This window comes from Ambystoma mexicanum, chromosome 1p, assembly GCF_040938575.1.
Source record: "Ambystoma mexicanum isolate Mex_15411 chromosome 1p, UKY_AmexF1_1, whole genome shotgun sequence".
NCBI lineage: Eukaryota > Metazoa > Chordata > Amphibia > Caudata > Ambystomatidae > Ambystoma > Ambystoma mexicanum.
Window position 1 is genome coordinate 201,065,092 of NC_090921.1, and position 22,107 is coordinate 201,087,198.

The window sequence follows — 22,107 nt, forward strand, 5'->3', positions numbered from 1 at the left end:
GCCCCAAACCAGAGATGAATGGAAGATACGCTGAGATGGCAGACAACAAACGCTTGTGTGAATCACCAAAACAATACCAACGAGATCCTATACCAACAATAATCTCCAGAACATGCTCATAGCAACATCTTCAAAAGCAATGATCCCGCTCCTGAAACTCCAAGAAACAAGTATTGAGATGCTTAAAGATCAGGCGACCCTGCTGGCCCAAGACCGCCTAAATGTTGAAGCAGAAGCAAGCTCAATGTGGCAGGCGAGACTATTCGATATGGCCAGGACTGATCGGGCGGATAAAACCCAGATGACAAATGCTCTAATAGCGATGATGACCACAGTCAACAGTCAAAAAGGACCGGTAAATATGCCAATAAATGAAAATAATGATGGAAAACCAATAATGACTCAGGATGCAGAACGCCCAGGAAGGGATATACTTATATCCAACAAAGTGTCAGCCAGTGCAATAGAGACCAAGAACTCAAGTGTGCCAGGCCATGGAGGTAATCTGATTGATCTAAGCAATGAGATATCAGCGTTGCAACCTCCTGACACCACCACTTGTATGATACAAGATGCCATGATAGACCGGAACGTTGAAGGGAATAATGTGAGACCAACAAAAGGCACAGAGAACTTTGAGATCTTCAAACAAAAGACCAACAAAAATCAGGTAAAACATAATCAAGAGTAGGTGAAAAAGAGTAGAAAAAGGCAAAACGGATCAAGAGCGTTACTGAGAAACCTTACCATTCCTCCAGCGACCGCTCAGAATATCCAAAATAAAAAAGAAATCGTCTTTGAACAAAGAAAAAAACGAGATACAAAACTACCCAGAAACATCCCAAATCGCCACACTGAGGAGTTACAGACAAGTCAAGCTGTCGATCAAGGTCAAAGAGACTTGCTGATGAATATGTCAGTATACATCGACGAAGACCCAGAGACTTGCGAGGAGGTCCAATTACACCTGAGTGAATGCTCTGTAATCATTATATATCAATATGAGGAGGGTCACTCGAGTCAATCTATAATGATTGATCTGACATTTGAAGATATATCTGACACAAAACTGGTCCTTAACTTAATCGATCAGACGCATGCCCCCAACTTAACAAGTGATAACGAAATATCACTGAGCAAAACGCGAAAGTCTCCCAGATAGGGAAGAAATGAAGAACTGACTGACACCAGCCAGGGATTTTAGGACTCCCTCCTAAAATTGCTGCAGTTTGTCAACCCTGAAAAACAGCTAAATCCGAATAGAATGAGATTGGAAAGAATTCAAACGTGCAAAGGTGGCCTCATTCTAAATAGAATGAACAGCCTGTGTTTATTCCATGTATTTCCTAACCTTAAATTTGTCAGATCACAAGATATAAATGTGGTAGAGTTTGTTGACGATCAAAGATTGGATAGGGTCTGGATAAAATTCCAATCCTTCAAAATAATGAATAAAATGATGGATATGAAGAACCAATTTTTGCAATAAGAATTTTCACCCACAACAGAAGGTGACAAAAGTCGCAGAGGAGCAGCAGAACATGAGGTGCCAATACATCACATGGAAGACTTGTTAAACCACTCAGTAGCATGCAGTTACAAGAAGGATTTGTCAGACGCAAGCTTCCATGAAAATCGCAGCAACTATGCAAGAAGCATTTAAACTGAAAGAAGAATTTACAGGACACTATCCGACGTCACGAAGAACCTCTTTTGGAGAAACACATAAAACACACTCATGACGAGCAGTGGCAAACACAATCACCATCTGTAACAATACGCTACCTGTTACACTCACCTGGCTCCCACAGGGGAGTCGGTCGGACCCGGACAGCTGCGGTCTGTAAGCGATATTCAATCAACACTACAGCCAAGTCAATGTCTAGTCTGGGATGCTGAGGAAAACCCTTATTAATGTATTTTTATGTCTAGTTCAGTACTCTGGATGACCACCCTTGTATAACACCCCCCTCTTAGAATCCCCCTGACCCCACTAAGCCAAGAAGTAGGTTTGTTTTGCAAATTAAAAGGTTTATTTGAAAAATTAAACAATATATATATTTGTCACACTTTTATAATAAATGAATATCTGATAGTACACTTAGACATATGATGTTGATCAACAATGGGTAATCTGACACTAGCACACTTCTTTATAATCAATGAGGAGTTGGTGTAGGATGGATAAGGCAGCGAAAATACTTTTATGGTTTCAAATGGATGCAATGTTGAATGAAAATGCAGTACAGAAATACTTGATATGAGTTTATTTCCCTTTAGGAGGTTCAGGGTGAGTGAGAGATACTTGGGATGAGCTCAGGCTCACTTTAGCAATGATTCAGGGATGGTTATTAAGAGACAAACACATTTTTAGCAAAGGAAATCAAAAAGCTGCTATCGTTTTACAGGTAAAGAAATCAGGCCAAATCGCAAATCGTGGCAAAATTCGCGTTCATTGGAAAGCTTAGATTCTGAGCTTTCAGATGAAAGTTGAATCTCGTTCCTAGCCCAAACGGTTCAAGAGATACAGACGATTTATTAAAGGTAGATTTTCAGATTTAAAGTAAAACTCAAAATGACAGGTGACAGCTTGCAGCTTCAGAATTGACAGATGACACGATTTCTAGGAGGCTGTTCTACTTGGGTTAACATAGTTTGGATTAGATTATTTAACTAAGAGATTGGTTCTGCACAGTTCTGCTAGGTACTCACAATATAAATTTGAAATAGGCCTCGCCACGGATCTGGTCAGGTTTTGGACTGGACTCCGGTTCTGGTCTCGGCACTTCACAGTGATCTGGGTCAGCTCTCTGGTTCTGCTCACAGCAGTCTGGGTCACTCTGGATCTCTGGTCTGGTCTCTGGCAATTGTTCTTGGCAAAAGAATTCAAACAGCTCGCCCGGCTGTGGAATAGTTTGCAAATGATTTTAAGGTTGCTTAGGCCTGCTGAGAAGAGTTCTCAGTTTGTGGGTTTAGGCCCTTGCTTTAAGTTCTGAAGTAAAGTTCTGGTCTTTGGAGATTGATGGATTTGAAGTCTGGATCTCTGGATGTGAAGTCGTCGGTCAGCATGCTCCGCAGCAAATGGAATTGAATGTCTCTACCTGTCCCAACAGTCTCTTTTTATGTGTTTTGAAAATGGGTGTGTGCCTGGGCCTAGCTAAGCCTGCCCCTCTCTACTTGCCATTGGCCCAATTCTCCCCTCTCCCATGATTAGGGGAAGGAAATGGATTGTCATCATGATGAGGTCTGTTTATGGGTCAGAGGATCCTCCCCTGGTCAGTTTGCCCACAAATCTATATTTGATTCAAATACATCTTTCCCAGATATACAATTTGTTGAAATTACATGTCCACATTATATATTCCTTATGGTCCATGCTTGTCCGCCTCTGATCTTCCTGGGGGCTTGCATTAAAAAATGAACACATTTTGCGCTTTTTAACTAGTTTTGCAATATCGGACATTTACCCAAAATTACACACATGTGCGCAAGGAGTATGGACATTAATTGATGAAGTGTCAGATTTTTAACATGCAGACATTTGGAACGAGACCCTATTTTCCGCTAGCAACCCCCCAGAATACACCACAAGGTCCTAACACCTCTCAAAATGTTCACAGAAAAATCACAAAAATAATGATATTACTTATATAATTCTGACAAGTCCGCACTATGAGTTATCCATCCTTTTAAAATTATGCTCTGGTTAAAAAGGGGTGTGGCTTCCCACATCACAGGGTGGAATAACTGGTTTATCCACTTCCCCCAAGCCAGCTTGTTCACAGAGGCACAGCTGCCCCCCAGTTTCTCCCAAGAGGAAGCTATTTTACGACGCCCCCAATATAACATTTGCCTGAATCAAGGAAGTTGCATTGTTCTGTTCTTTCCAGTTCCCAGGTGCTCCACCCCTGATCTAATCAGAGAGGTGACAAATCCTTTTGGCAAGGGGCAGCAGGATGCAGCTGGGCCTGGGAATAGTGGCTGAACAGGTTTCTCCTGTCGGATGTAGTTGTCAGGCAGAATCCAGTTTCATTAAGCCAGGTTTCAGCTAAATGTCACTTTCGTTCCCAGTTTTCTACATTCAAATCAAACTGACAATTTTTACCTATACATTAAATAATGACTTCCTTCAAGTCATTTCAGAATATAGTTTTACATTGTATCCACCTCTTAGCAAGTCTTTCCTTGGTCTGGTTTTGTTTAATTTGTTCAGTTTTACACAAAAGTCTGGTGGTTTTAAAACGCCGACTTTCTGAGAGTGGTGAGTACTGGTAATGCAACCATTTTTGGGATTAAGAAAATTAATTCCCCACAGTTCTGAGTTGCTTTTTTGGCAATCAGCATTGCCATTCCCAATGGTTTCAGGCTACTGCGTGTGTGCAGCAAAATGGTGGTTAGGCAGTGCCACCCTGTTCTCACAACATAGACAAAAATGGGTGGCAGCCTATTCTTCATGTTTTCCCTGTGCACTCTCTGGGGAGTGCTGGCCATCATGATGTTTTCCATGCCAGTACTGCACAGTTTTATTGTAGGGCTTGGATGCATGGGTAAAAACATCCCACAAGCCCCCCCTCTTGCGATGGCCATTCTGTCCTTTCTCAGATGGAACTCGCAAGATCTGGGATGTTCTCCTCATCTTCTTCCGGTAGATGGCACAGTTCAGCATCTTTTCCCCCATCCAGTTGGATCGATCGGTTCTCCTCACCGGTCCTGATGGGAATATTGGGCGGTACCCCGGGCCCCTCGGGTCTCTGCTCCCGGTCCCCGGTCGTCCTCCTTGGTCAGTCTCCATGGTTTCATCTCTCCTAGGATGACAAAGGAAAAGCAGCAATACCTATTCGTAGACATTTTTCCATCACTACTAATGGTGTGGCAGACATATACATTTTATACTTTAACATACCTAACGTTTCACTTTTGAGATACAAGTTATCATTCAAAGACGGTGGCTTGCAAGAGTATAATATTTTAGAGACTATACGTGGGATATTTTAGGGTTGGAACTGAATTAATCTGGAGCGGTCCCCTCTGGTATTGCAGAGGACTCCTCCAGTTGCAGCAAAGTGTGCCTGGGATGGCAACACTTTAGCTGATTTATATGTACCCACTTGTCTTCCCCCTCTGCCAAACCGCCTTTGGGGATGCGGATATTGTAGGCCACAGGGGAGATTTTGTCTATAATTTCAAACCGTCCCTTCCATGTAGGCAAACATTTTCGCTGTTTGGCCTGGTTCCTTAGGAAATTGTATAGATAGACCCGATCACCCACCTTATATTCCTTTCGGGTAGTTTTTAAATCATAGTGGGTCTTCATGCTCTCGGCTGATCTTTCTAGATTCCGCTGAACATAGGCAAAGGCATGTTGAAGGTGTTTCCTTAAATTCTCCACATACTCATGAGTTGTGGAGGCATTTATCAGTGTCTGCTCTTGAGTCCTGTAGAGCAAATGCTGGGGAAGCACCATCTTGCGTCCAGTCATCAACTCAAATGGTGACATTTTGGTTGCAGATGAAGGGGTAGATCTGATGGCCATTAGGACCAGAGGTAATCGGATATCCCAACTTGGCCCAGAATCTGCCACAAACTTTATTAAGATGCTCACAATGGTTCGGTTGTATCTCTCTACTGCCCCAGAAGAAGCTGGCCGGTAAGCAATATGTAGCTTTCTTTTGACCCCCAGTATCTCCCACATCTTTGTCATTACTTCACTGGTGAAGTGGCTACCTCTGTCTGACTCAATCCTTTGAGGTAGACCAAAACAGGAAAAGATGTGGTTAATCATCAGGGCAGCTGCTGTTTCTGCCTTGCAGTTTGGGGCTGGGAGATATTCCACCCACTTGGTGAATAAGCATGTAACGGTCAACATGTACTTGTTTCCTCTAGACGAGGGAATTACAGGGCTTACAAAGTCGATTTGCAAATCTGACCATGGCAGTGTCATCCCCCTCTTTTGGAGAGGCGCACGGTGTGTGAGGGATGATGGCTGAAATTGTGCACACACAAGACACCCCTTCAAGTATTGGTCGAGGTCCTGCCCCATGTGTGGCCAGTATGCAACCTCTCTTAAGATTGCCAGTGTTGTGTGAAACCCCCTATGACCGGCGGTGGCTGCATCATGGGCGTGACTTAACATCAGGCTTCAGAATGAGGTAGGAACCACCCACTGATCATGGCCAGCTTGGGATTTCCTTACCAACAAACCGTCCTGGATTCGGAACATTTTTGGACATTTCATCAACACTCTTAGGTCCTCTTTCCCAATGTAATCGGTATCCGTCAGGGGAAAGTTCTCAGGGTCCTCAAGGTGTTGGTAAAACCTACCAATAATTGAATCCCCCCCTGAGCTGTAATTAAATCAGCATCAGGGATCTCCTTACTCCATTGTGCAGTTGAAAGATCATTGTGAGCATTTGTCTGGGACCTAGTGATAGCAGTGACCTGGATTTCCCCCAACAGGGACTCTATTTCTATTAGATCCCCTTGGATGGCCCGGTTTTGGCCAGCTGATCAGCTAAGTCATTTCCAGTTTTGTCGGGTCCCTCTACTTTGGAATGACCCTTGATCTTTTTCCAGTAGATGGTCATCCCATTCGATGTGACCAGATCATCAATGTTTTGGATTAACTTCCCATGTTTCAGGGGTTTGTTATTAGCGCATAACATGCCTCTGGTTTTCCAGTTGACCAGGTGCTCCACGAACCCGTTCCAAATCTGTGACTATGACCAGTTCGTGGAGTTGATGCTGGACAGCAGTGAGGATGGCCTGATGCACAGCCATCAATTCTGCCACCTGACTACTTCGGGGACCAATTTTGTATCTAGCGGAGGGTTCTGGAAACTCCTTCACCCATGCATTCCCTACACCGGCCACCAGTTCTTTCTCCCCGTTGTTGTCAACATGGTACGAGCATCCATCCACATAGACAGTGGGCATTCCCTCACACTTGTCTTCTTCAAAGACTTTGTGTGGGGAATTAAGGTATGCCTCCATGTTGTCCTTGATTTTTAGACTTTCGTCCTCAAGACAGTTTTCTCTGGCACAATCATGCAAGTCAGCCAGACCTTGCGCGAGGGGACTCTTCTTGTTTTGGCCATATCTGACCTCCACAGGAAAGCCTTGCATTGACAGAATCCAGGAAGTAATTCGGGAATTACTCACATTTACGGCCCGTATTCTGTCACTTTGGAGATATTGCAGAGGCTGGTGTGGAGTCTCCACTATGATGTGTTCCCCCTGGATAAACGGGCGGTATTTCTTCAATGCCCACACCATTGCCAGGAGTGCCTTCTCACAATCGTTGAATTTTTCCTCCACAGAGGATAAAGTTTTGCTCGCATAGGAGATTACTTTATTGACCTTGTCATGCTTTTGGTATAATACTGCCGTCAAGCACGTATTAGAGAACCCCGTCTCCAGGAAGAACTCCTTGTTTCTGACAGGGTAAGCTAGGCAAGGCGCTTGTGAGAGGCTTCTTTTGAGTTGTCTTACCGCCTCAGATTGTTCTGGACCCCATTCCCACTTGACCCCCCCCTTCAAGAGATGAATCAGGGGTCTAGTGATCTCTGCGTAGCCTTGAATGAACTTTCTGCTGTAATTAGTCAGTCCAAGGAGGCTCCTTAGATCCCGCAGAGTTGTGGGGTCGTTCAGTTTCTGGAGTTCTTCCACTTTCCTTTCTTGGGGACAGAGACCCTGAGGAGTAATCTCATGCCCCAAGAAATTAACATGGGTTCTACACCACTGTGCTTTCTGAAAGGAAAGTTTTGCTCCGGCGGCCCTCAACTGCGTCAGAAAATAACAGATCTCCGCTCTGTTCTTCCACAGATGAACTTTTGATGAGGACATCATCTACATAAGCCAGGTTACCCCTAGCACCCAGGTCGGGCATGGCCTTATGTAGGAAAATGTTGAATTCATTGCCAGAGTTGAGGTATCCGAGGGGAGTCCGGGTCCATGTGTACTGCTGGCCCCAAAGGTAAAAGCCAGTTTGTATTGGTCCTCCCTACTGACAGGAACAGCCCAGTACCCATTGGTCAGGTCTATTGCAGTGAATACCTGTGACCCCTGGATCTGGGCCAGCCCTTGGTCAATGTAGGGAAGAGGCCATCGGGAAGTATGGACCCGTTTGTTGAGCTCCCTAAGGTCAGCACAGAGTCTTCACTGGCCGTTTGCCTTCAATATTCCCAGTGCTGGATTATTGAAAGTGACTGTGAACTGGAAGGTTTATTCCCCGGGACTCAAGGTTCTTAATTATTTCAGTAAGGGACTCCATGGATGCGAGAGGCAAGCGATATTGCTTCACAAACACTGGAGTCATTCCAGGGTGTGTTGGAATTGTTGTGGTGTGGATGTCGGTGCGACCACAGTCATATGAGTCTACCGCAAAGAGATCTTGGAAATCCAAGAAAACTTGTTTCAACTTTTGCTTCTGTTCCAGAGTCATACACGCATCAGCTAGGTTGACTCTCTCTTCCACCATCTGCCTGAAGCCTGGAAAGACTTCTGGTTTGGCTATCTCAGCGGCCTCCTCCAGCTGGGTGGAGAAGTCCCTGGTCAGAGTGCTGATTTGGACTGGATTCTTCAGGTGGGAAAGGCAGCCCTCATGGACCTGGAAAATCACCTCATCCCTCCTGAAGTCACAAGTCACATCTTCCTTACCATAAGGGCAATAAGTGTACACCAGGAAGTTCCCCCCATGCCGGGTGAAAATCCTGTCTGGTGTTGTGTTGTCATCACTGTCACTGTCAAAACAGTCCTCGGGGATTGGTCCTAACAGTTCATTTCCTAAATCAATGGAGAAATGTCAGTCATCAACCGCCATTCCAATAATGGTGCCTGCGGCTAGAGTAATACTCTTTAAGTCGCTGTTATCCACCTCTATTGGAATGGTGTCATGTTCTATGTTGACTAATGGTGTTGGGTTTACCCCTAACCCTTGCTGCTGGAGAGAAGCATTTAGATGAATATAAGCATCAGGGTTTTTCAATTTTTGTCCTCTTTTAACTTTCACTTCCAGGGAGAATTGTCGGGTCCTTTCTGGGATGGTGACTTCCTCTTTGATCTGAATTTCAACTGAATAAGGTAGCAATTGAGCTGACCTAAATACTTTTTCTGGATCATCAAAGCCCATGGGATTATCCGCTAATCGGGACCAAGCTTTGAAGTTTATTAGGTCCAAACTAATGGCAAAGCGATTGAGAATGTCACTGCCTAAATAAAAGGCGGCAGTGACGTCTCGCACGACCCAACAATTATGGACTATGCTCTTGTTGCCAATGGAGATTTTAAGCATACACCTGCTTGGCAGGAGATGTTTGGAATTGGGTGCTTCCACGTCCATTTCCCATTTGTCTAACAGTTTGAATGTGGGAATGGCTGTATCTTTTGGGAGTTGGCGGAACATGGCTTCGCTGATGAAGCTCTTACCGTTGTTCACACACACTCGAACGAGAACAGAGTCCTTCCCATCATTTAACTGAACAGGGATGAACAACTGCTCTCCAATTTGCTGAATATCAGCCAGGCTCTGAGCTGATTTCACATCTTTCTGGAATACAGTAGTGGGAGTTTCTGATTGTGGATTAGTAAAGAATTTCAGGGTGTTTCCTTCCAGTGTGGAATACCACCTTAAACTGGAAGGAAGGCTGATTTTCAGAAATAGAGAGGACCCCCCATCACCAGTCTGTTGTCCTACTGCTATTACTGTCACGTCTGGAATTTGGTTGTTCTGGAAGTGAAATTCTACTTGGTCCGATTTTTGTTCAACCATGTGGCAGGTGCCGTTTAAACTAACATGGTTGACACTCTGTTTTAATTTTATTGGTCGGCTAGTCTGGGTCCAGAGGACCTTGTTTACACAATCTATTAGGGGTGACAACCTTCTCAGGAGGTCATTCCCTAGTAAACAAGGGGTGCCCTCTGGAGTCACTACTATGACCGGGTGTTTCACCTTGTGTCGCCCAATTTTAATGTCCAAGTCTGCGGTCCCTTCAACGGGAATTTCCTTCCTGTCAAAGTTCTGCAGTTGTCCAGGAAGAGAGGTGAGAGGAATTCGGTAATTCTCCCCCCTTCCTGCATTTAGTTCCTCAAAGGCCCTTTTGGACAGAAGGGTAGCTTGGGATCCAGTGTCCACCAGTGCCAAAATTGTACCCTGCCCCTATACTTGTACCGGGGCATAGTATCTTCCCTCCTTCTCCTCAAGGGGGTACAGATAATGCACATTTTTGGACAACTGGTGGGCTAACTTTCTGGTTTTGGACATGGCGAGAGAAGAGATTTGGGCAGAATTCTGTGGAGAGTCTTGGGAATCTGAAAGAAAAAGTTGGCAACTGGAGATCAGAGCCATTGTGAGTTCCCCTGGTTCCGGTTCTGGGCCACCCCCCCCTTTTTGGAGGCAGTCACCAGGATGGGTTTGAACCAGGGGATTTCGGTATTGTGGGTTCTGGGATGAGATGATGGGCGGCGGTAGCTCAGTCTCCACATCTCCCCAGTCTGAATTGGCATCCCTTGGGACCCATTTTTCCTTGTGAGGACTTCCCCCATCTCTAAAGGAGAAGATCCTTTCCCCAGGATCCTCTGAGGATCCCTCTCCCTCAAATTGGAAGATCTGTACCTCCTCCACAAACTGGGTCTGTTTGGGTACTTTGTTTCTCCTACCTCCTCTCTGCTCCTAGGGTGGCAGACTTTCAGGGGTAGGAGATTTTGTTTCCGGTTCCTGGTTTTCCAGGGGCTGTTTAAAAGTTGGGAAGGAAGCTTCCTCCAAGGCTTTACACACCCCTTCCCCTTGTGCCTCCTCCCTGGGAACCGGTGGGTTATCAGGGTGCTGCCCCCGTCATTGTTCTGGAGCACCAGGTCCAGAGTTTGGGGTATTCTGTGGTGGCATGCTCATCTGAGGGTTCTGTTGAGCCTTCAGTATGTGACCCAGATCCCGTGCCATATTTTGGACCTGGCGCTCAAGTTGTGAAACCCGCTCAGGCTGATACAGGGCTCTATTTTCTCCCCTGGGCTGATCCCGGGAAGGGTAGCTATCCCTTCTCTGGTAATACCCCGGATTGGGAAGATTTGGGTACCCCTCCACCCTTGGCCTCCCCTCTCCCGGATTAGGTTGTCTTGGCTCAGGGAATTGGGGAAAGAAGGATGGATGATTTTGGGGCTGGAAATTGGGCGGATACCTGGGGAAAAAGTGCTGCCCAGGATTTGGAGAATTTCTGCCCTCCTGGGGGAAGTTAGGAGGGAAGTTCCCCGGGTCAGGTGCTTGGCTGGATCCCCCCCCCTTGGGCTGGAGGAGTCCACACATAACCCAGGATTGGGAAAGGCAGCCCTCATGGACCTGGAAAATCACCTCATCCCTCCTGAAGTCACAAGTCACATCTTCCCTACCATAAGGGCAATAAGTGTACACCAGGAAGTTCCCCCCATGCCGGGTGAAAATCCTGTCTGGTGTTGTGTTGTCATCACTGTCACTGTCAAAACAGTCCTCGGGGATTGGTCCTAACAGTTCATTTCCTAAATCAATGGAGAAATGTCGGTCATCAACCGCCATTCCAATAATGGTGCCTGCGGCTAGAGCAATACTCTTTAAGTCGCTGTTATCCACCTCTATTGGAATGGTGTCATGTTCTATGTTGACTAATGGTGTTGGGTTTACCCCTAACCCTTGCTGCTGGAGAGAAGCATTTAGATGAATATAAGCATCAGGGTTTTTCAATTTTTGTCCTCTTTTAACTTTCACTTCCAGGGAGAATTGTCGGGTCCTTTCTGGGATGGTGACTTCCTCTTTGATCTGAATTTCAACTGCATAAGGTAGCAATTGAGCTGACCTAAATGCTTTTTCTGGATCATCAAAGCCCATGGGATTATCCGCTAATCGGGACCAAGCTTTGAAGTTTATTAGGTCCAAACTAATGGCAAAGCGATTGAGAATGTCACTGCCTAAATAAAAGGTGGCAGTGACGTCTCGCACAACCCAACAATTATGGACTATGCTCTTGTTGCCAATGGAGATTTTGAGCATACACCTGCTTGGCAGGAGATGTTTGGAATTGGGTGCGTCCACGTCCATTTCCCATTTGTCTAACAGTTTGAATGTGGGAATGGCTGTATCTTTTGGGAGTTGGCGGAACATGGCTTCGCTGATGAAGCTCTTACCGTTGTTCACACACACTCGAACGAGAACAGAGTCCTTCCCATGATTTAACTGAACAGGGATGAACAACTGCTCTCCAATTTGCTGAATATCAGCCAGGCTCTGAGCTGATTTCACATCTTTCTGGAATACAGTAGTGGGAGTTTCTGATTGTGGATTAGTAAATAATTTCAGGGTGTTTCCTTCCAGTGTGGAATACCACCTTAAACTGGAAGGAAGGTTGATTTTCAGAAATAGAGAGGACCCCCCATCACCAGTCTGTTGTCCTACTGCTATTACTGTCACGTCTGGAGTTTGGTTGTTCTGGAAGTGAAATTCTACTTGGTCCGATTTTTGTTCAACCATGTGGCAGGTGCCGTTTAAACTAACATGGTTGACACTCTGTTTTAATTTTATTGGTCGGCTAGTCTGGGTCCAGAGGACCTTGTTTACACAATCTATTAGGGGTGACAACCTTCTCAGGAGGTCATTCCCTAGTAAACAAGGGGTGCCCTCTGGAGTCACTACTATGACCGGGTGTTTCACCTTGTGTCGCCCAATTTTAATGTCCAAGTCTGCGGTCCCTTCAACGGGAATTTCCTTCCTGTCAAAGTTCTGCAGTTGTCCAGGAAGAGAGGTGAGAGGAATTTGGTAATTATCCCCCCTTCCTGCATTTAGTTCCTCAAATGCCCTTTTGGACAGAAGGGTAGCTTGGGATCCAGTGTCCACCAGTGCCAAAATTGTACCCTGCCCCTATACTTGTACCGGGGCATAGTATCTTCCCTCCTTCTCCTCAAGGGGGTACAGATAATGCACATTTTTGGACAACTGGTGGGCTAACTTTCTGGTTTTGGACATGGCGAGAGAAGAGATTTGGGCAGAATTCTGTGGAGAGTCTTGGGAATCTGAAAGAAAAAGTTGGCAACTGGAGATCAGAGCCATTGTGAGTTCCCCTGATTCCGGTTCTGGGCCACCCCCCCTTTTTGGAGGCAGTCACCAGGATGGGTTTGAACCAGGGGATTTCGGTATTGTGGGTTCTGGGATGAGATGATGGGCGGCGGTAGCTCAGTCTCCACATCTCCCCAGTCTGAATTGGCATCCCTTGGGACCCATTTTTCCTTGCAAGGACTTCCCCCATCTCTAAAGGAGAAGATCCTTTCCCCAGGATCCTCTGAGGATCCCTCTCCCTCAAATTGGAAGATCTGTACCTCCTCCACAAACTGGGTCTGTTTGGGTACTTTGTTTCTCCTACCTCCTCTCTGCTCCTAGGGTGGCAGACTTTCAGGGGTAGGAGATTTTGTTTCCGGTTCCTGGTTTTCCAGGGGCTGTTTACAAGTTGGGAAGGAAGCTTCCTCCAAGGCTTTACACACCCCTTCCCCTTGTGCCTCCTCCCTGGGAACCGGTGGGTTATCGGGGTGCTGCCCCCGTCATTGTTCTGGAGCACCAGGTCCAGAGTTTGGGGTATTCTGTGGTGGCATGCTTATCTGAGGGTTCTGTTGAGCCTTCAGTATGTGACCCAGATCCCGTGCCATATTTTGGACCTGGCGCTCAAGTTGTGAAACCGGCTCAGGCTGATACGGGGCTCTATTTTCTCCCCTGGGCTGATCCCAGGAAGGGTAGCTATCCCTTCTCTGGTAATACCCCGGATTGGGAAGATTTGGGTACCCCTCCACCCTTGGCCTCCCCTCTCCCGGATTAGGTTGTCTGGGCTCAGGGAATTGGGGAAAGAAGGATGGATGATTTTGGGGCTGGAAATTGGGCGGATACCTGGGGAAAAAGTTCTGCCCAGGATTTGGAGAATTTCTGCCCTCCTGGGGGAAGTTAGGAGGGAAGTTCCCCGGGTCAGGTGCTTGGCTGGATCCCCCCCCTTGGGCTGGAGGAGTCCACTCATAACCCAGGATTGGTCGGTTTCCCTTGTAGCGGGGACTTACATAGTCAGGGGAGCGGGGGACCCCATTTATGGGACTACCTCCTCGACACCCTGTCTGTGACTGGCTCGAGGGCCTTCTGGGCTGTGAATTATTTGGTGCAGGCAGGTTTTTAGGCCCCCCATCTCCAAATCTAAAATGGGGGCAACCTTTACCTCCGCCACCTTGGCAGCAGCAGGGGTGCTGTTGGTTTTGGGGTTTTTCGGCGCGTTATTTTTATTTTCGATAGGCTTCTGCACCTCATAGATCCGGGGAGCCTGGTCAATGACCCAGTCTAAAGATCTTTTCTCATGAAAATCTCTCACGAGCTGGGTCATTATGTATTTGGGTAAGGCATGGAAAAACGTATTGATAAATTCTCTGCTACCCATGCGCACCCTTCTGGTGGTCTGCGCAAAAGCACGTTTTAATTCTTGCACAAACTCTTGTGGGGCCTGATCCTCCCCACATTGCAAATTGTAGGCTGCCTTGCTAGCCTCTTGAGGATTTCTGTGAACAGAAAAATGTTTCAAGATGGCTGCCTTATAGGTGGACCATCTTAAATGATTTTGGTCCTCGAGCCGCGCAAAGAAACTGGAGTATTCTGGGGAGAATGTCCATTTGACGTACTGGATGCAGCTACTGCTGTCCTTCAAATGGAAAGTCTCCATCATTTGCTCATAGAGCTCAAAGTGTTCCCAAACGGAATTCTTGGCGTTCTTATGATAAGGAGTGATGACACTCCTGATTGCCTTTATTTGTTTCAATGGGTCCTTAAGCAAGGCCCTTTTTGCCTTATTGGACTTTTTGGTTCGGGTAACCCTGGTCCATTCATCCTCTGACTCAGAAGCACTGCTCCCAGAGGTGCCCGTCTGATCTTCCAGGTTTTCCCGGATTCTGCAAGCCTGGGAATGGCTGGCAGAATGTGGGGACCTGGTCTCCTGTGTCCTGTGACACTCAGAGGAGTCTTCAGATCCCTCCTTGCTACCAGGATTTGCTGGGTATCCCCCCCACTGACCTAACTGGGCAGAGGTTTTCAGGATGCCCTTAATGGGCCTATTCTCCTGGGGTTCCCCACTAAATTGCAATGTGCTTGGGTGGCCATACCCAGATACCCGCCCATCCATTCCTGGGAGGTACTGGCCTATGAGCCCCATACTTCTAGCTGGATAGTAATCTGCCAGCCCCATGGCCCTGGGCTCATGTGCGCGAGGGGACATGGGGGTGGCAGAGTCCAGGGTCTGGGGGAGATGAAGGCCTCTGGTACTAGGGCTCCTGAGGTTATGCTCAGGAGTTTCTCTTTCCCAGCGAACCTCATCTCTATCCGCCCCTGCTTCCTGTTGCAATGCAAGAGCCTGCACTTTCAGTTCCTCAGTTAAGGCCTTACTAGACTCTATCAGTCTCTCCTGCATGGCTACCTGTTGCTGGAGCCTATCATTGTGCTGACAGAGAGCCTCGTTTTCTCTCTGTGCCTCCTGATTGGTCCTGAGTACTGGGCCAGTCTCTGCTGTAGGAGGGTTACCTCCTGAGCTGTGTCCCTATTGGCCTCCTCCTTTCTTGCCAGAGCATCCTCCACCCTCCTGGTGTGCTCTAACAAGTTCTGGTGTTCTTTTTGGAGGTCACCCAGTCCCTGGAGGGCCAGGTGATTTTCTTCCATTTTCTTTTTTAAGTGGCAGACTTCCTGGCCTAAGGTATCCCTTTCCTGACTAAGAGCCTGCATCTGAGCCGCCAAGTCGTCCCTTTGCCTTTGGAAGGCACCAGCTTTCTGGCGCTCCTGATCAAACTCTGCCTGGGTATCCAGGTCTTTCAGAATCAATTTATTGCTTTCCTCTTTCTCTCTGTCTAATCGAATTTGCAGGGTGGCTACCTGGTCCGTGCATGCCCTGTTGAAGTCCAGTTGTTGCTCCAGCTTTTTCTGGCTCTGCAGAAGGGAGTCCAAACCTTCCTGGTACTCCTTCTGCAAGGCCAGAAATCTGGTATCCTGGTCAGCCTTCTCCTGTTGCAGTCTATCCATGTCCTCTTTTATTTTAATGATATACTGCCTACTATCATTTTCTGACTCCTGGCTCCTCTGCAGCCTTTGCTCAGAAGAGACCAGGTCAGATTGGGCCTTTTCTAACGCCAGCTGTTGCCTACTTGCCAGATCTTGGCCTTCAGCACATTTGTCCTGCATGGCTCCCATATATAGATACAAATATGCCGCTATCCTAACCATCTTGTCGTGTTCATCTTTAACTTTAGGAGCCATGTATAATTCACTCAGGGCCACATGTAATGGACCCTGATCTCTCCATAAATCTGACCCTGTTTCAGTGACCTGTTGCGTGATTGCCTGCAGCCAGACCGTTTGGTCCTGATGAGTCCACTCACCTCTCACAAATAGCTTATGTAAGAAGTGCTCTCTGGCTATTTTCATATCTACCAAGGTCGTCAGTCTGGAATTTGAGTTCTTTCCTGATTTACAGAAGTTTGTATTTTATTTTGCAAAACAGACCGTTTCCTTAGAGCGTTCCTTTGAGGGGTGCTTTCATCGTGTAAAACAGCATGGTGATCTACCCGGATATGTGTATCTGGTCAGTTGGCACACTGTAGTAATCTGCACAAATGGTTAATCTAACCCAGAATATCCCGGCTCGAGCCCCCACTTTTGTAAGCGATATTCAATCACCACTACAGCCAAGTCAATGCCTAGTCTGGGATGCTGAGGAAAACCCTTATTAATGTATATTTATGTCTAGTTCAGTACTCTGGATGACCACCCTTGTATAACACCCCCCTCTTAGAATCCCCCTGACCCCACTGAGCCAAGAAGTAGGTTTGTTTTGCAAATTAAAAGGTTTATTTGAAAAATTAAACAATATATATGTATATATGTCACACTTTTATAATAAATTAATATCTGATAGTACACTTAGACATATGATATTGATCAACAATGGGTAATCTGACACTAGCACACTTCTTTATAATCAATGAGGAGTTGGTATAGGATGGATAAGGCAGCGAAAATACTTTTATGGTTTCAAATGGATGCAATGTTCAATGAAAATGCAGTACAGAAATACTTGATATGATTTTAGCAAAAGATAAGATAATCACTTTTTCCCTGGCAATTCACCCCCCTCTCCTATGCAATGTAAGAAATGAAAGAAGATGGAAAGAGGAGCACACAGTTCTCAGGAATGCAATCAAATACAATACGAAATTCAGTTCCCCCCAGCAAGCTTAGAGGAAACAGGTAGGAGTTTGAAACATAGGCCCAAAATGCTTTTTAAATGTGATGGCAATGGATGGGAAAAATATGCTGAAAATGCTTTTAATTCCCTTTAGGAGGTTCAGGGTGAGTGAGAGATACTTGGGATGAGCTCAGGATCACTTTAGCAATGATTCAGGGATGGTTATTAAGAGGCAAACAAATTTTTAGTAAAGGAAAGCAAAAAGCTGCTATCTTTTTACAGGTAAAGAAATCAGGCCAAATCGCAAATCACGGCAAAATTCGCGAGTGCGTGAATCGCGATTACAGCAAAAGTATAAGGAGTCAAAATGACAGGTGACAGCTTGCAGCTTCAGAATTGACAGATGACACGATTTCTAGGAGGCTGTTCTACTTAGGTTAAAATAGTTTGGATTAGATTATTTAACTAAGAGATTGGTTCTGCACAGTTCTGCTAGGTACTTACAATATAAATTTGAAATAGGCATCGCCACGGATCTGGTCAGGTTTTGGACTGGACTCCGGTTCTGGTCTCGGCACTTCACAGTGATCTGGGTCAGCTCTCTGGTTCTACTCACAGCGGTCTGGGTCACTCTGGATCTCTGGTCTGGCGTCTGGCAATTGTTCTTGGCAAAGGAATTCAAACAACTCGCCCGGCTGTGGAATAGTTTGCAAATGATTTTAAGGTTGCTGAGGCCTGCTGAGAAGAGTTCTCAGTTTGTGGGTTTAGGCCCTTGCTTTAAGTTCTGAAGTAAAGTTCTGGTCTTTGGAGATTGATGGATTTGAAGTCTGGATCTCTGGATGTGAAGTCGTCGGTCAGCATGCTCTGCAGCAAATGGAATTGAGTGTCTCTACCTGTCCCAGCAGTCTCTTTTTATGTGTTTTGAAAATGGGTGTGTGCCTGGGCCTAGCTAAGCCTGCCCCTCTCTACTTGTCATTGGCCCAATTCTCCCCTCTCCCATGATTGGGGTAAGGAAATGGATTGTCATCATGATGAGGTCTGTTTATGGGTCAGAGGATCCGTCCCTGGTAAGTTTGCCCACAAATCTATATTTGATTCAAATACATCTTTCCCAGATATACAATTTGTTGAAATTACATGTGCACATCATATATTCCTTATGGTCCATGCTTGTCCGCCTCTGATCTTCCTGGGGGCTTGCATTCAAAAATGACATCATTTTGCGCTTTTTAACTGGTTTTGCAATATCGGACATTTACCCAAAATTACACACATGTGCGCAAGGAGTATGGAAATTAATTGATGAAGTGTCAGATTTTTAACATGCAGACATTTGGAGTGAGACCCTATTTTCTGCTAGCAACCCCCCAGAATAAACCACAGGGTCCTAAAGCCTCTCAAAATGTTCACAGAAAAATCACAAAAATAATGATATTACTTATATAATTCTGACAAGTCTGCACTATGAGTTATCTATCTTTTTAAAATTATGCTCTGGTTAAAAAGGGGTGTGGCTTCCCACATCACAGGGTGGAATAACTGGTTTATCCACTTCCCCCAAGCCAGCTTGTTCACAGAGGCACAGCTGCCCCCCAGTTTCTCCCAAGAGGAAGCTATTTTACGACACCCCCAATATAACATTTGCCTGAGTCAAGGAAGTTGCATTGTTCTGTTCTTTCCAGTTCCCAGGTGCTCCACCCCTAATCTAATCAGAGAGGTGACAACTCCTTTTGGCAAGAGGCAGCAGGATGCAGCTAGGCCTGGGAAGAGTGGCTGAACAGGTTTCTCCTGTCGGGGGTAGTTGTCAGGCAGAATCCAGTTTCATTAAGCCAGGTTTCAGCTAAATGTCACTTTTTGTTCCCAGTTTTCTACATTCAAATCAAACTGACAATTTGTACCTATACATTAAATAATGACTTCCTTCAAGTCATTTCAAAATATAGTTTTACATTGTATCCACCTCTTAGCAAGTCTTTCCTTGGTCTGGTTTTGTTTCATTTGTTCAGTTTTACACAAAAGTCTGGTGGTTTTAAAACGCCGGCTTTCTGATAGTGGTGAGTACTGGGAATGCAACCATTTTTGGGATTAAGAAAATGAATTCCCCACAGTTCTGAGTTACTTTTTTGGCAATCAGCACTGCCCTTGCCAATGGTTTCAGGCTACTGTGTGTTTAGCCCAATGGTGGTTAGGCAGTGCCCCCCTGTGCTCACAACATAGGCAAAAATGAGTGGCAGCCTATTCTTCATGTTTTCCCTGTGCACTCTCTGGGGAGTTCTGGCCATCATGATGTTTTCCATGCCAGTACTGCACAGTTTTATTGTAGGGCTTGGATGCATGGGTAAAAACATCCCACAGGTCTCCACCCACGTGATGCGTAGTGCAGCGAGGAATGACTGGATCTGCCCTCCTAATCTTGTCTGCTTAACCCATAGAAATATTCTCCTGCAAGTGGAGAGATGGATTTAGCCACTTGTGGATTCAATTGATGGCACCCCCACAGTCCTCCCCAACTAATCACCTCTGAAATGCCCTCACAACAATCTCACCTTATATTCTTGAAAGATGAGCTCTCCATCCTGCGTGGATTTGCAGGGGTGTGTCGATTCCAGTTACTTCACTGGTTTGAAGGCTCGGGAGAGTTCCGGAGAGTATTGACTCTGAGGTTCCTGGTGAGGACCAGTAAGTATTAAGTTCATAGAGTTCAATTTGTCCGATGTTCACTCTTGTTCCCCCCTTCCTTTCTTGTCTTGCAGCTGGCTCGTGAAAAGATGCTCTTGTGGCAGCTGGTGGCGCTCAGGTAAGAGTCTGTATTACCCGGCGCTGTCCGGTAAATGTTGCACGAGGAAAACGTGTTGTTTTGTCTCTCTTTACAGATGCGCCACATGAAAATATGGAGAGGCACAAAAGAAGCCTCCGGTGGTAAATCAGGTAAGTCTATGGTGGTAAGAATTATATTTGTTGGTTCCCTCGGCTCACCTTGTGGTTTTCTTTTGTCTCCTAGGTGCCAAAGTTCGGCGAAGAAATGATGGAGGCAGCGCCGACCCGAAGGATGCTGTGAAGACTGGTGAGTATGGCGCGGCGCTGCAGCTGGAGGTGCAGTGCGTGCAGAAATTATGTTCTTTACAGGTCCGGAGACAAGATGGATCCAGAATCACCTGTGGAATAGAAATAAGTTTGTTTTCTAACCTTGTCCCTTTCTTTCCTCTTTGTTTTAGGAGCTCCGGATTCGAGGTGGGCGTGGCAGAAGACTGGATGCAGGCTGCAGGCACGGTGAGTGTTACGCTGCTGGATGCAGAATAACGCGAAGCGTGTGTTGCTGGTCGGGTGTGGTTTAAATAGCCTCAAAAGTAGTCCCAGGTAAGAAGTCCCTAGAACCACACCCGAGTAAAAAATAGTCCCTGTAGAAAAATAGTCCCTTTCAGGCTTCATGTTGGATTGGAGTCATTTGCAGCATGGTCTGCCTGAGGTAAGTAATGACTATAAGCCTGGCGCCTTAGGACTGATTCCTACTATCAGCCTGGCACCTAAGGCGCCAGGACTGAACCCAGATATCCCCTAGCCGGGGCTGCTGAGGTTTTACTAAATGTCTAGATGCCTGTTCCCGGGGCTGATGGGCTTGGTCCGTATGCCTGGGGGTAGGCATCATGACACTACCCCTGAGAAATTCTCTACCACTCTTTGCTCATGGAATTCATGTGGACTTGCCCATCTATCCCACATGAAGAGAAATGACCTGGGTAACTATCAGATAATATGTATAGAAGAGTCTTGGATATACAATCAACCAGTCTGCAACGGCTTCATCTGTTATATGAATCTGCCGAACCAGAGGAAAAATGGACGGCCATCGTCAGGATTGCTCACTTTGATCAATGTGGGAGTGAATCTGGAAACAATCAAAACATAAAATTTGCATCCCTGGGTACAACTTACCATCGTCCAACAGTCCAGTACCAGCTGTTGAAAGCTCAAGGAGCAAGAGGTGCTTGCACAAAGGAAAAAGATAGGGATAATGAACCTGTACTGGAACACTGTTGCATTTAATGACAAATCTTTTACAGATTCTGTTATTTCGGCCTTAGATGAAGCTAGCAAAAAATGTGTGTGCTTTTTTTTTTATACTATGTGGGGACCTAACCTTCCATCTTTTTGATCCAAATGGAATAATTCTGGATAAAGATACACTACCACCACGAGTCCAACGCTGTAACAAGGAAATAACCAACAGAAACTTGCATCGGTCTGACACCCTAGAAAAAAAAACAGGTTGGCTAAAACCAACTTGGTCTCGAGGCAAAAATGTACTATATCTATCCCTCATTGGGAATAAAAGAAAACATCTGCAAAATAGATAACACATACTCACTGAATAGTGATTACTACATCATTACGCGAACATGGACAAATGAAAGCATCCTGACGGTGAAAATTATTCTATCTAGTATGGAAATCAATAGCGTTATGAACATACTGAGAATTAGCCAGCAACAAATTGAAAAACTTCCGGAAATATTCTCTTCTTCACAACTCAAAGGTAGACAACCATCAAATACCATGAAAAATGCTTGAAAGAACCACACTCATTGGTTCATGCCGCAAGTAGCTGAAAAAAAGGACCTTGTAGGAAATTAAAATCAATAATAAAACAGAATCAGAAAAACAAATGCTTGCTGATGAGAATTGAAAAACAACGCTGCAAAAATTGGATGGAAACAACAAAGATGATGCTCCAACAACATGATGCAGAAAACATGCTGAAAGCTTAGAAAAATGGCAACTTTAGAGACCTATGGAACCTCTTAAATCCACAAACAGCATGACAAGCCCAGATGATTTCAGATGTACCAGAGGTATGTTGGATCTCACACTTTTTGGAATTATACAAAGAAAGGCTCCAAAATGA

At 45.7% G+C, this 22,107-nt stretch overlaps 1 protein-coding gene across 1 annotated transcript in view; it reads right to left on the reverse strand.

Annotated features, from left to right (window-relative positions):
* The window catches only part of LOC138467905 (extracellular calcium-sensing receptor-like), a 71,200-nt gene that overhangs the window by 13,030 nt on the left and 36,063 nt on the right, over positions 1 to 22,107 (reverse strand). The window contains exon 5 of the mRNA XM_069608261.1: positions 13,455 to 13,473. Coding sequence (XP_069464362.1) covers positions 13,455 to 13,473 — 19 coding nt within the window. The remainder of the gene's footprint in view (positions 1 to 13,454; positions 13,474 to 22,107) is intronic.